The sequence below is a fragment of the Polypterus senegalus genome, chromosome 5, assembly GCF_016835505.1.
Source record: "Polypterus senegalus isolate Bchr_013 chromosome 5, ASM1683550v1, whole genome shotgun sequence".
In the NCBI taxonomy this organism is placed as follows: Eukaryota; Metazoa; Chordata; class Cladistia; order Polypteriformes; family Polypteridae; genus Polypterus; species Polypterus senegalus.
The window spans coordinates 79,514,998-79,527,712 of record NC_053158.1 but is presented as its reverse complement, the minus strand read 5'-3'; the positions used below and the strand labels follow the sequence as shown (position 1 = coordinate 79,527,712).

At 39.2% G+C, this 12,715-nt stretch overlaps 1 protein-coding gene across 1 annotated transcript in view; it reads right to left on the bottom strand.

Annotated features, from left to right (window-relative positions):
• The window catches only part of dipk1c (divergent protein kinase domain 1C), an 86,144-nt gene that overhangs the window by 42,876 nt on the left and 30,553 nt on the right, over positions 1-12,715 (bottom strand). The window contains exon 2 of the mRNA XM_039754867.1: positions 6,850-7,539. Within this exon, the coding sequence (XP_039610801.1) occupies positions 6,850-7,539 (690 nt within the window). The remainder of the gene's footprint in view (positions 1-6,849; positions 7,540-12,715) is intronic.

Below are 12,715 nucleotides of genomic sequence, written 5' to 3'. Positions count from 1 at the left end.
TGGACCTTAATTGGGTTTCTCGTGAACTGTGGTATGGTCCTGAGTCCATGCTGGGACTGCAGTAGCGTTGCTGTGGGCTTGAAATATATTTCAATATATTTTATGGAGTTACATGGTGTTCAATCTACTTGTGGTTGGTTAGATAGATAGATAGATAGATAGATAGATAGATAGATAGATAGATAGATAGATAGATAGATAGATAGATAGATAGATAGATAGATAGATAGATAGATAGATAGATAGATAGATAGATCTTAAAGGTTATAGAAATCTCTATCCCCAACTGTTCCAAGCAAAATCTATTGTGTTACAGCCAGTAACATGCACTCCTATACTCCTCAATCTACTAACCCCAATGTTGATGCTTTAGTTGCAACTCTTCATTTTCACAAATGGTTTGGATGATAATGTGACAAATAATGTTAACTTTCCAGATGAGACAAAGTTAGTGATACAACTAATTCAATCCAGCTGGTACAGAGAACAGGAGGACACAGTGTAAGGCAAGTTAATTTTATTGTAAATAATTGTAAAATATGTTATACTTGATGGCAACACAGTGGTAGAATGGTTAATGATGCTGTCTCAGTGAAGAAGTATGCTGGACTTGAATCCAGTGCCTAGTTTGTGTTGAGTTGTCTTACAAGTACTTCTGTGATTCTCCCACCCACACCCCAGCTCTGAAGATGAGCATGGTGAGTGGATTGATGGCTCTGATTTGGTAGAGTGAGTGGTAGACTGGTACCCTGTCCAAGGTGTTTCCCGCCTTATATCTTGTACTGACCTAGACACGGTCATACCAGAATTGGATTAAGTAATTTGGGAGTATATATACAGTGTGGTCCATTTGTAATGAGATAACACAACACATTATTCTCTAATCTACATAATCTGATTCTAGGTTGCAATAATGGAATCCCAGAAACACATCAATGAATCAATGAATGAAAAATGAATTAGTGAATCCATCAAGAAGCAATGGTAGAAACCCAGAAGGATTCAGTGCAAGGTAGGATCTTGACCTGGATAGGGTGGTATTCCATTACCGGGCCCATAACCTCACAGGGGCAATCATCCCTCAGTCTGGCACACATGCCTTTGTTTTATGGAAGGAAAAGCAGAGTAATCTGTGAAAAAACCTGAAGACACATTGATGTTATAATAGGAGAGGATGTACTCATATTGACCTACTAGAACCTCCCACAGCAGAGGTATAAACACAGGGACACTATAAGTTATGAAATACTGTAATAAAAGAGAAATAATACTCATACAGTTTTCCTGAGCCCACCTTTGGCTCTCGAGTTGGCCCACAGACTTGCCTAATTCACTGTCTTTTTTATAATGTATATATTGTCATGCTTGGGTCATAAAGTTGCACTGGTTCATTCAGAGTTATTCAAGAGACAGAAACTTTATTCGAATACAGCTTAATAAAGCTCAAAGAATAAAGCAGAAGTTGTCTGGGGGAAGAGAGACAAGGCAGTAAGACACTAGGATAGCCACGATGTGGTCTTTTAAATGTCCGAAGCCGCACGCGAGACGCAGAACACGTGGCACAGCAGCAAGCAGCAGGCTAGCAGCTGATCTACAAAAATGAGATGAAAAGCTGTGTGTTTCCCATTGAATCATTGTTTAAGAGGGGGTTTTGGAGATATGGCCACGTCCTCTAGTGGCCACGTTCACTGTGTTCACAATGCCTACTGTACCCCCTAACCCTAAGCTCACTGGGTGCACTCTTGCTACTAGTGTGGAGTTTACATTATCTCAGCTGGTAGGGTTCAGGTTGAGATTCCTAAATGTAAAAAAGGCATTTGTATAAGCCCTTGTTGTCACTTCAGGAGAGTCCTGTAACTAAAGTAAGGCTAGAAGGCATGCAGTACAACTTGCACCGAGTGACATTTCCAGACAATACACAAGTGATCTCTCCAATTATAATGAAGGTTCAGAACAGCTTGGAGAGATCCAAGGATGTCCACACAATCAACTGTTGAGCAAATGCCCAGATCTGCCACCTTGGATGATGCCCGCTAAGAAGGAAATGAGAGTGAGAAAAAGACTCAAATGTATTATCAGAAAAGTGAATTTGTTTGATGGTTTTCTGTTGCAGTCAGTGTTCTTCCTGTCTTTATCACCGTTTTCTAGCTCAAGGACTTTCTATGAAGTCTGTCCTTAAGGCCATACTGCTTTCAGCAAAACTTGCTGTGTCACCTTGCTAGCCTTTTAGTAACCTAGCATTTTTGAAAGAGTTTACAGTGCAAATATATGATTGATAGTCATGCTTTAAAATCGCTGCTTCGTTCATGGGAGTTATTTCAGTTCAGTTCAAGTGGTGGTACTGGCATATCATCCTCAGTCAGCCATTTCAAAATATAGGGGGGACAACTAATTGACAAAATAAGCTAAATCTGTATTAATTTTGCAATGGGTGGGGAGACACCTGTTTTTTGGGAGGGCAGTGACTCATCCTCTGCCCATCCATACCCATGACCCACATTCTGGTTCTGTCCCTGTGAAATCTACACGTTTACTGTTTACATGGATCTACTGTAGGGACCTTGGTTTCCTCCCATATCCCAAAGATGCTCATATTGCCATAAAGAGAAATTCACTTTGATAGTCAGAGAGCAAACATGTAGTCAAGAACTGGAGAACAAAAATGATTAGGAAATTAAGACTGAAGGGTGAAATGTTTCATTCTTAAAATGTATACATCTTACTGTATGTTAAACTTGATTTATGAACTGTGGTAACACAACTTATTACTCAGATTCACTAAGGCCTTAAGGTAAAATGCTGACACTCTTGCTTCTAAATCACTCTACACATTAAACTGTATAAATATGTTAAAAAAATAATTACCAGGGAAATCTTGCATGAACTGAAGAACCTCATGATGAAATCATGCTCCAAAATGAGGTTATTGTGTGTAGTGCTTGGGACTGAAAAAAGAATTAATTTTAATGGGGGATTTTGTTATATAGGGGCGGCACGGTGGCGCAGTGGGTAGCGCTGCTGCCTAGCAGTTAGGGGATCTGGGTTCGCTTCCCCGGCCCACCCTGAATGGGGTTTGCATGTTCTCTCTGTGTCTGTGTGGGTTTCCTCCCACAGTCCAAACACATGCAGGTTAGGTACATTGGCGATTCTAAATTGTGTTTAGTGCGTGGGCTGCCCTGGATTTGTTTCCTGCCTTGCGCCCTGTGTTGGCTGGGATTGGCTCCAGCAGACCCCCGTGACCCTGTAGTTAGGATATAGCAGGTTGGATAATAGATGGATTTCGTTATAAAGGAACTGGAATATTGTGCAGTATTTTGGCAAAGCTGACTGTGGAATACCAAACTTGATGTCATAATCCATTTTCTTCTTGCTAGCATCAATGGTGGCAAGAAGTTCCAACTTTATCTGTGAGTTGGTTTAGTTGCATAAATGGCACCTCTCAGTATCCATAACGAGCAGTCAGTATTATTAGACCTCGAGGTCTGGTGGGAGGGGGGTTGAGGGTCTGCCTTGGTGTCTGGAGCATGTGTTCAGCGCCTCGGTATCCATGAACCCCGGACTTTAACTTTCATAAACAGCACACCTAGGGGACCTAATGGATTGACTGTCTCTCTCTGGCTGGTGTCTGTTCTTTTGTAAGTCACCCTTTTCGTAACCTGGATAAGTTATACATAAAACGATCATGATAAAAAGTTTGAGGAAATGAAGGTCACATTTGTAAATAAAAATCATTGGATGTATAAATTTGTGAGCACAAAATTCAAATGCAACAACTGTTTTTTTTTTAAAAAGTGTCCATAGGGTATAATCTTGGCAATTAATGAAATACATTGAAAACTGGTCAAATAGCATAAACCCAGAAATAGACAACAGAATCTAGCTGTGGCGAACCTGCAGAGCTCTACAAGTTCAGTTGAAGTCAAATTTGATTGAAAGTTATCCTGCCCACAATGCCTCCGGTCTGCAGTAACTCTTCCATTCCATGTTGAGTAAACCAAGTGACATAAACATACAGTCTAACTGGCTGTTTAGTGGAGCTTCTGAATTTTGACTTTTGGGCCAAATACAGAAAAAGCATGTATATTTTGCAGATAAATTTTGCAGATAAAACATACTTTGCTATAATTATTTTTTTTAACGTAATTTCTATAAGAAATTGGCCAGGACCAAAAAAAAACGAGTTAAAATGAGGATTTCGTTCTAATGGAACTGACCAGTAGAATTCAAAAATAATTAATGGGAAATTCAAAATCAACAACAAATAAATAAGATTCCCCAAAATTATTCATCATATATAATAAAATGCTAAGATCTGTCTGTCTGTCGCACTTTTTCACACAAACTACTGGGTCTAGAACCTTGATATGAGTCTTAATTAAAAGCTTATTAGTTGATATGTTCTGATAATTAAAAACAATTTCAGGTAATGGTAATCTTAGTAAAGTGATGTGTGGTTGTGGGTTTATAACAAGACCATGTGACATAGCAGAAAAAAAGAAAAAGCAGCAACATGTGCTGAACATCAGGCAAATAAGTAATGTAGAACACCATAATAGGAAGAATGAGAATAAGAGCAGCACCACCTCAAGTATGGGATACAGAAATGAAGAATGACAAAGAAAGAGAAATAGATGTTGACAATCATGCAGAGAGTTAACTCTTGTCAATATCTAGGCATTTGTTGGGTCACATAACCTCCTCCCATAAGTAGAGAAAAAGCTTAACCACAAGGTCAAGCAAGAAGTTATCCTGAAAATAGACCAAGTGAACATTATCTAAACACAATGGCTTATAAGAATTCAAGACAAAATCCTGGATACAGAATACAAGAACAAAAAAGAGACAGAAATGTATGGCAACAATCAAGAAACTTCCCACCATATGAAAGCCTTGGTTTTATATCCTTACTTTGACGTTTCTTAACAAAGTGTCATGAGTAATGTCATAAAGGTCAAGCTGTATTTTGTCATATTGAAAACAAAAGAATGTGTTGCCAAAATAGAAAAGGTCTGTTTGCTCGAGATGAGATACCAGAAGTTATAAAATGCAATATGACTTCTAGAGGAACTGGCAAAAGTAACTGTTTAGAAAACATAAGAAGTGTCAACAAATATTTAACTTGTTTTTTATTTGCATTTTGTAGTACATAAATAATATATCAGAAGAAAGGAAAACGAAGGTTTACAACATCAAGGTGCCCAAAGGAAATAAAGAGAGCCATGAGATGGAAAGCACATGAGGGATCTATCAATGTCTGAAAGCCAAGAAAACAAACCAAACTAAAAGGCAAATCAAAAAACCAAAGTTAAACCTAAATCAAAAGTCCTAAAAAAATATCTTCTCAGAAGCACCATTCAGCTTTCACTTAACTAAAGTTTATCATCACATGACTGGCAATGGATGCTGCTGCTACAAACAAAATGGCCACATCTAGGAAAAGGAAACAAAATGGCACTTCAGTGACGTCACTTTTAGAATCACAAGATTATAATGAGTTAGAAAAACCCATGCAAAAATGAGAAGAACAACATCAGCTGGTGCCAAAGAAAGTTTCACTACAAGAATAACACAATCCTCTGAACTTTGGAAGATAAGTATTAGCCAGCAAAATGAGTTGGTGGGAAAATCAAAGAAGAATGATAAAAATTACACAGATCAGAATGTCTAATCAGCGGTGAATTGTGACACAACTGAACACCTTAAATGTCCTTGCTCCTTTCAGGGTTGGCTCCCCCCTTTTACTCAATAGTGTCAGGTTCGGTAATCCCTATGACCCCCGTGGATGCTAGGGGTCGCTGTTGCCCCCTTTTAACACAACAGACATACACTCAGGACACAGCGTAAAAGCACTGAGAAGTATTTTTATTTCTTTTCTTCTCAAAAGCAGTTGCCTAAGCACCACAGCGACAATAAACAGGCAAATAACACCACAAAGTACAATATTCTTCTTTCTGTTCTTTCTCCTGCACACCTCCCATCAAGCTTTGTCCACCTCCACCCAACTCTGGCTCGCTTGCTGGTTTCATGCAGTCCTTTATATAGTCCTTGACCCGGAAGTGCTTCTGTCTTTCCGTCCACGTGACTTGAGAGTACTTCTGGGCTATGGATGAGACATGACTCCCCCGGTTCTCTTGCAGTGTCCACTGGCAGCACCCATGGTACCCAGCAGGGCTGTGGTATTAAACTTCATGTCCCATGGTGCCCTGTGGGAATCCAGGGCACTGCTACACTGCAGGTAAACTACCATCTAACGTCTTGGGGGAAGTAGTGTCCCAAAGAGGTTGCCCTCCCCCATTCTTACACTCTGTGGGTATCCCAGCTGGTTTGAGCTGCCCACCATCTGTTACACCCTTTATGAACTAAAATATAGGTTTGAAAAAAGATGGACGGATGTTCCATGTAGCATTGGTCCTTGCCTTACACCCAATGCTACCCACTCCCTATGATGCAGTAATGAATGAAGAAGGTTAGAAAACTGGAAATTGGATGAATGCTCAAATGTTAGATCTTATTATAATTCACAAATTTAACATAAAATGTAAGTAAAATACAAAAACAGGAAAATGAGCACTTTTTATATGAAGGCAATAAGTAATTAATCCATCCATCCATCCATCCATTTTCCAACCCGTTGAATCCGAATACAGGGTCACGGGGGTCTGCTGGAGCCAATCCCAGCCAACACAGGGCACAAGGCAGAAACCAATCTCGGGCAGGGCGCCAACCCACCGCAGATAGGTAATTAAAAGATAGTTAAAAGAAACCATATAATATATATTTGCACAGATTACCCATGTGAGTAGTTTTAAAAGGAGATTTTTATGTTAAAAAAATACATAGAGCACTTACTGTTAGATCTTTTCTAATGGCAAAATTTTCTGGCTTGATGTCACAGAGGTGGAGAAGGTATGAAAAGTCGTTCTCAAAGTGCTTCACCATGTCCAAAAAGCTAAGTGCAATTTTATGGATGGCACCTCTTGAGGTCAGGCGATCATAGCTCAGTGAGTCCATCAGTTCTTCTATGGCAAACAGGTTCTGATTCCAAGCATGTCCTGCCACAAGATACTCAACAGCATAAAAATGGCCACACGAGCCCATAACTTTTACTACGTGCCTGCTTAAGTCTTGCAACATTTTAAAAAACATATACTCCTCCTGCTGGAGAAGGGACCACATAGTGGCCAGCTCTGCCTGGGAAAATGGCTCTGCTCTTCCTTGTAAGTACTTGGCCCATATCGTCGGTATGGTTGTGTTCTTCAGTTCAAGCCCTAGGGAGTTTTTTATCTGTAACATTGCAAGAAAAATAATATCCATAGAGGAAATGTCCTGCATTTCCTGGTAATCCAGTAGTCCAAAAGTTTCATAAGCAGAGAAGTTTTCAAGCTTTGATTTCAGGATTACAGGGATGCCGCGCCAGGTGGCTTTGATGACCTTTTTGCCTTTTTCATAGTAAAGACATTTTTTGTACACCACTTGCTCATTGATGCACAGATCTTCACAGAGGTCTCCAGTTAGTGTCCCTTCTTTGTATTCTTCACACTGAAATATGAAAAAGAAAAATTAGAAAGAAACAGCTTACATCATTCCTTTAATAACCAAACTAGTCTATGGCCAGTGAGAACACCTTTGTCTAAAAAAATGACTTGCATAAATATGCATTTGTGGTCTGTGTGTAGATCCCAGTGTCTCCAGTGCAGTGAAGATGACACCGTGTTGTAAAAATTGACATTGTCCTTTGTATGAGATGTAAAACTGAGGTCCTGAGTCTATGTGATCATAAAAAGATCTCTGGGCATCTTTTGAAAAACAGCAGAGTGTTTGCAGATGTCTGAATTAACCACCCACCACTCCCTTGTCCATTCTGGACCCCTAATCATCCTCTGTCTCCAACTGCCCAAGTATCTCTCTCAATGTATCACCACCTAATAACTAATTTGTGCTGAGTGTACTGGCGCATAAATGGCTACTGTCATATCATCCTGGTGGATGCAGCACATTGGTGGTGGCTGAAGTGGCTCCCCACTGTCTATGGGCTTTGAGTAGAATAGAAAAGTGCTATAGAAATGTAATTATTGTTATTATCAAACAGGGGAAAGAGGTTTGGGCACAATAGGGCAGCCAAGAGCTAACCAATCAACTGAAGATAACTTGTTAGGAAAACACTGCAAGTCTAAATTGTGAGGCAAAAATGTATTAAGAGACTTTCTATTTTTATTTTTTTATTTTGATTGTCTTTATTTTTTTAATGTAAATAATTTCCATAGCCTTCTATTCTTAGATAAAGTGTTAACTGACAGTGTGTGCAGAAGCCCTGGTGGCAGCAGGAGAGCTTTGATAGTCACAATGATGTCACTAAGACACAACAAAGAACACATGAAAAACAGATTTCTAGAAAACCAAACATGCAACAAATATACAGAATGAGTCAAAATAAATTTAATCCATAGTGGACTGTCTGAAAGGCACTTAAAATTTTTTGTCCTGAATGGTGTTAATTTGGTGCAGGCCCAGAACATGTGACCCAGTGAGGTTGGGACTTGATTGCAGCGTTCGCAGGTTGGATCATGCCCTGGAAAAATTTTGGAGAGTTTTAGACGAGACAGATGTGCTCGATATATAATTTTGAGTTGAATAATTGTATGCTTTACACATATGGAGCTTGAGTGAATTCTCTGCATTGCTACCTTCCACTCCTTTTCTGATATGTTGAGTGAGAGATGCTTTTCCCATTGTCCTCTTGGATCTTTGAAAGGGAGAGACAGTAAAATAATTTTATATATTGCAGAAATGCTGTCTGAGTCCTCCAAACTGAGCAATATTTTTTCCAGAATAGAGGAAGGTGGAAGATGAGGGAAATCGGGCAGGTTCTGTTTGACAAAGTTTCTAATTTGAAGATAGTGAAAGAAATGTGTTGCTGGAAAGTTAAATTTGGAATGTAATTGTTTATAGGATGCAAAGATGTTGCCTATATAAAGATGTCTAAGAAATTTAATCCCAAATGTTTTTCCAAATATTAAAAACTACATATGTTTGCGAGGGTTGAAAAAGGTGGTTCTCATACAGAGGTGCCACAGATAAAAGATTCTCCATCTTAAAATTCTTTCTACATTAGTTCCATTTTCTGTACGGGGGGGTGGTATCTTTTATCAGACGCTTAACACATCTTTTTCTTTACCAAACCTCCTCCCAGACACAGACAGACACTAAGGCTCACGATGTCCAAAACCACACATTTATTTTGCAATACAGCACAAATACAGTGCACAAACCAGCACAATACTCAGTCCTTCTTTCCTTTTGCTGCCTCCACTTTACATTTACATTGTCTATAACAAAATTCATCCCATTGAAGTTTTCACATTTTATTCTGGCAGCCCCTAACAAAATCAAAGAGAAAACTATGCTGATTTTAAAAAAATGATTGAAAAATATAACTGTTAAAGAAAAACAGTTGATCCTCAATATATTTGCATGTGATCTAATGCAATGACTGTAAATATTTACCCTCTTTTCACATTTTCATGTTTTCACATTTAATTATTATTACACAACTCTGAATCACATTGTTGCATTTTTGACACTGAGCAGCAGAAAAAAGACTCTTTAATGGTGAAGCGAAAAAAATACTGTAAAGTGGTCTAAATTGATTTCAAATATAAAAAATAACATATTGATAAGTATTCACACTCTCTTAATATGACACACTTCAGCCATCACTAGTACAGCCAATTGGCTTTAGAAGTCACATAATTAGTTAAATGAAGTCAGGTGGGTTTCAATTCATTGTATTATAAATGCACCTTATCTGGAAGGTCCAGCTTGTGGTCAGTCAGTATGGTGGCCTAACCTGCATGTTAAAGAGCAAAAGAGCAAAAAGAGCAAAAGAACACTCCGTTCACTCTGTGAAAAGGTGATTGAAACACACAAGTCAATTTTTACAAGTCAAATCAATGAATATCTCTTGGAGTTAAACCAAGTTAAATTAATCATTAACAAATGGAAGGAGTATGGCGCTCTCCACACAAACTGAGTGATTGTACAAGAAGATGACTAGAGAAGAGGGCCACCAAGGGACATATGAGAACACTGAAGGAGTTTCAAGATTGGAGAGACTGCAGACAACAACCATTGCCCAGGTGCTTGCAGTTTTATAGGAGAGTGGCAAAGAAACAAACACTGAAAAAATGCACAGAGGGCATGTGGAAGATTCTGCAGTCAGATGGAAGAAGGTTCTATAGCCTGATAAGCTCACAATTGAGCTTTTTGGCCATCAGACTAATTGCCGTGTGTGGTCATAGGACATTATGAAAAACATGCCATCTTCACCCTGATGTCTGGTGGTGGCAGCATCATGCTATGGCACTGCTTCTCAGCAGCAGGGCCTGGAAGGCTTGTGAAGGTAGATGGTAACCAACAAACTATAGTAAAATCTGGAGGAAAGACTGCTGCAGTCTGGTTCAACCTGAGCCTTTGAGAAGATTTGGTTTCCAGAAAGACAACAACCCCAAGCTACACAGCAATGGCTTAAACACAACAATGTTAATGTCCTGGAGTGTCCAAGTCAAAGTCCAGATCTCAATCCAACTGAAAATTTGTGTCTGGAATGGAAAAGGGTTGCTCACTCACAATCTGCAATCAACCTGACAGATCTTGAGCATTTTTGCAAAGAAGAATGGAGAAAATTCGCAGGGTCCAAATGTGCAAAGCTGATTGTCATGATTGTCAAAGGTGCACTGACTTGTGGGTGAATAATTATGCAATCCATTATTTTGTTGTTCATATTTGTAATTCATTTAGATTAGTTTGCAGAGTTCTGTTTTCACTTTGGCATTAAAGAGCCAAAAAACTGCAAATTAAATCCACTGTGTTTCAATGTGGTATAATAATAAAATGTGAAAACTTCCAAGAGGTTGAGTACTTGCCATAGGCACTGCATCAGATCATATGTTAGGGGATCTTGTTAGGGCTGTCAGAATGGAATTAGTAGGTCCACTCTGGGACACAATCTACCTAATCTTGCAAAGACGTTTGAAATATTAATGTTAAAGGTCCATAGCAATGCTGCTCCATAATGGATGGTAGATGTTGCAGTGTTCCTTTGCCTATTTTCCTTGTCAGGTATATATTGTTTTGTTGCAGACATAAATTGCTTATCAAAGTACTGCACATAATTAGATTTTTCTGTCCTCACTGGCCATTTGATTTTATCATCAGACTCATATTTGAAAACCTGAAAAACAATACCACTGTATATATTAGGACTCTATTTTTCTGCTAATTCTCATTTAACATTGTCCTGTCTTTGCTTGTAGCTATTTCTTTGGCGTACTATAAAGCACTTTGAGCTATATCCGGTGTATTAAAATGTGCTACAGAAATAAATGTTGTTGCATCCACAGTTCCAGCATCCACTGCTTTTAAAGAAACGCAATCCATGCGCAATGCATTACTCTTCTATTATCCTTTACTGATGTGAACCGTTGTTCCTGTTGCAGCGTGTCCTACAAAACACCTCTATCTTGTATGGCTTATTATGACTAGGGGGTCCAAAGGTTTTCCTCTGTCACCTCATGCTTTCATGTTATTGAAGTCCGGTCTCTTATACAAGAGGGCTTAAAAGTCTTAAGGTCAGGGAGTCTCTAAAGCCTTATCTCTTTAAACATCTGCCATCTATTGTACAAGATTCATCCCTATTGACCTTGTGTGACCAAGGAAATTCCAAAAAGAACATTCATTTAACTGGACTCAATGCAATTATGCGGGTACAAGTTTTAAACTCTTCATCAAGTAAAATAATACATAAAATAATGAATTTGTTTAAAATACATAAATGCTTAATAAGGATTAGAGTCAGTGAACATCTGCAAAAGAAAACAAGAATAGTTTGTTGTAATATGAAAACAACAAAAAGTTAAAACAGTAACGTCTTGGCTCTAGAGCTTTCATCGGATGTTTAACCAAACATATTAGATCAGTGTCCTTTAAACAAGTCTGAAAGCGGCCTGGGAAGCTTGTGCACTTTACACCACACACTGCAGGATTATGCACAGACAAAGCAAATTCCAAGCATCTAACCACAAAGGTGACATCTGACCTGCTAATTCTGGGATTGTCCTAGTCAAGGCATTGAGGTAATAGGAGCTTTTCTATTTAATAGTAACTGTGGTCCTAATAACATAATTTATATAAACATAATGAATAACATATGACATGATTCAAGAAATCACAGTTGTTAGCTTTTTGTTTTTTCTTAGGGGGAGCACAGTACAAAGCTTAGCATTAAGCACAAGATACACAGCCCTTTATCTTTTGTTTTCTTGTCTTTTCTCTCTCTTTCTTCTTCCTCCACTCCTACTCTGGCAAGCTTTGTCCTCCTCCTCCTGACTCTGACTCCCAGAAGTGGCAGCGGGCTCCTTTTAGCACTCCAGGTGGCCCATTAGCACGTTCTGGTACTACTCCTAGGTGTGCAGGAAGTAATAAGGCTCTGCAGTCTTCCCATCTCCCCTTGGCAGCACCCATGGAACCCAACAATGCTGCAGCAAACTCCAACTCCCAGTGTGCCTTGCAGGAATCCGTGGTGCTAGAGCAACCCAGGGGGGCTACACAGAGTAGATAATACTGGGAGCCCACTGTGTCCCCCAGTCTTTCCATCCTGGTAGCATCCAGGCCTGGCAAGGGTCCTGGCTGGATGTGACAATATATACAGTATATTCAG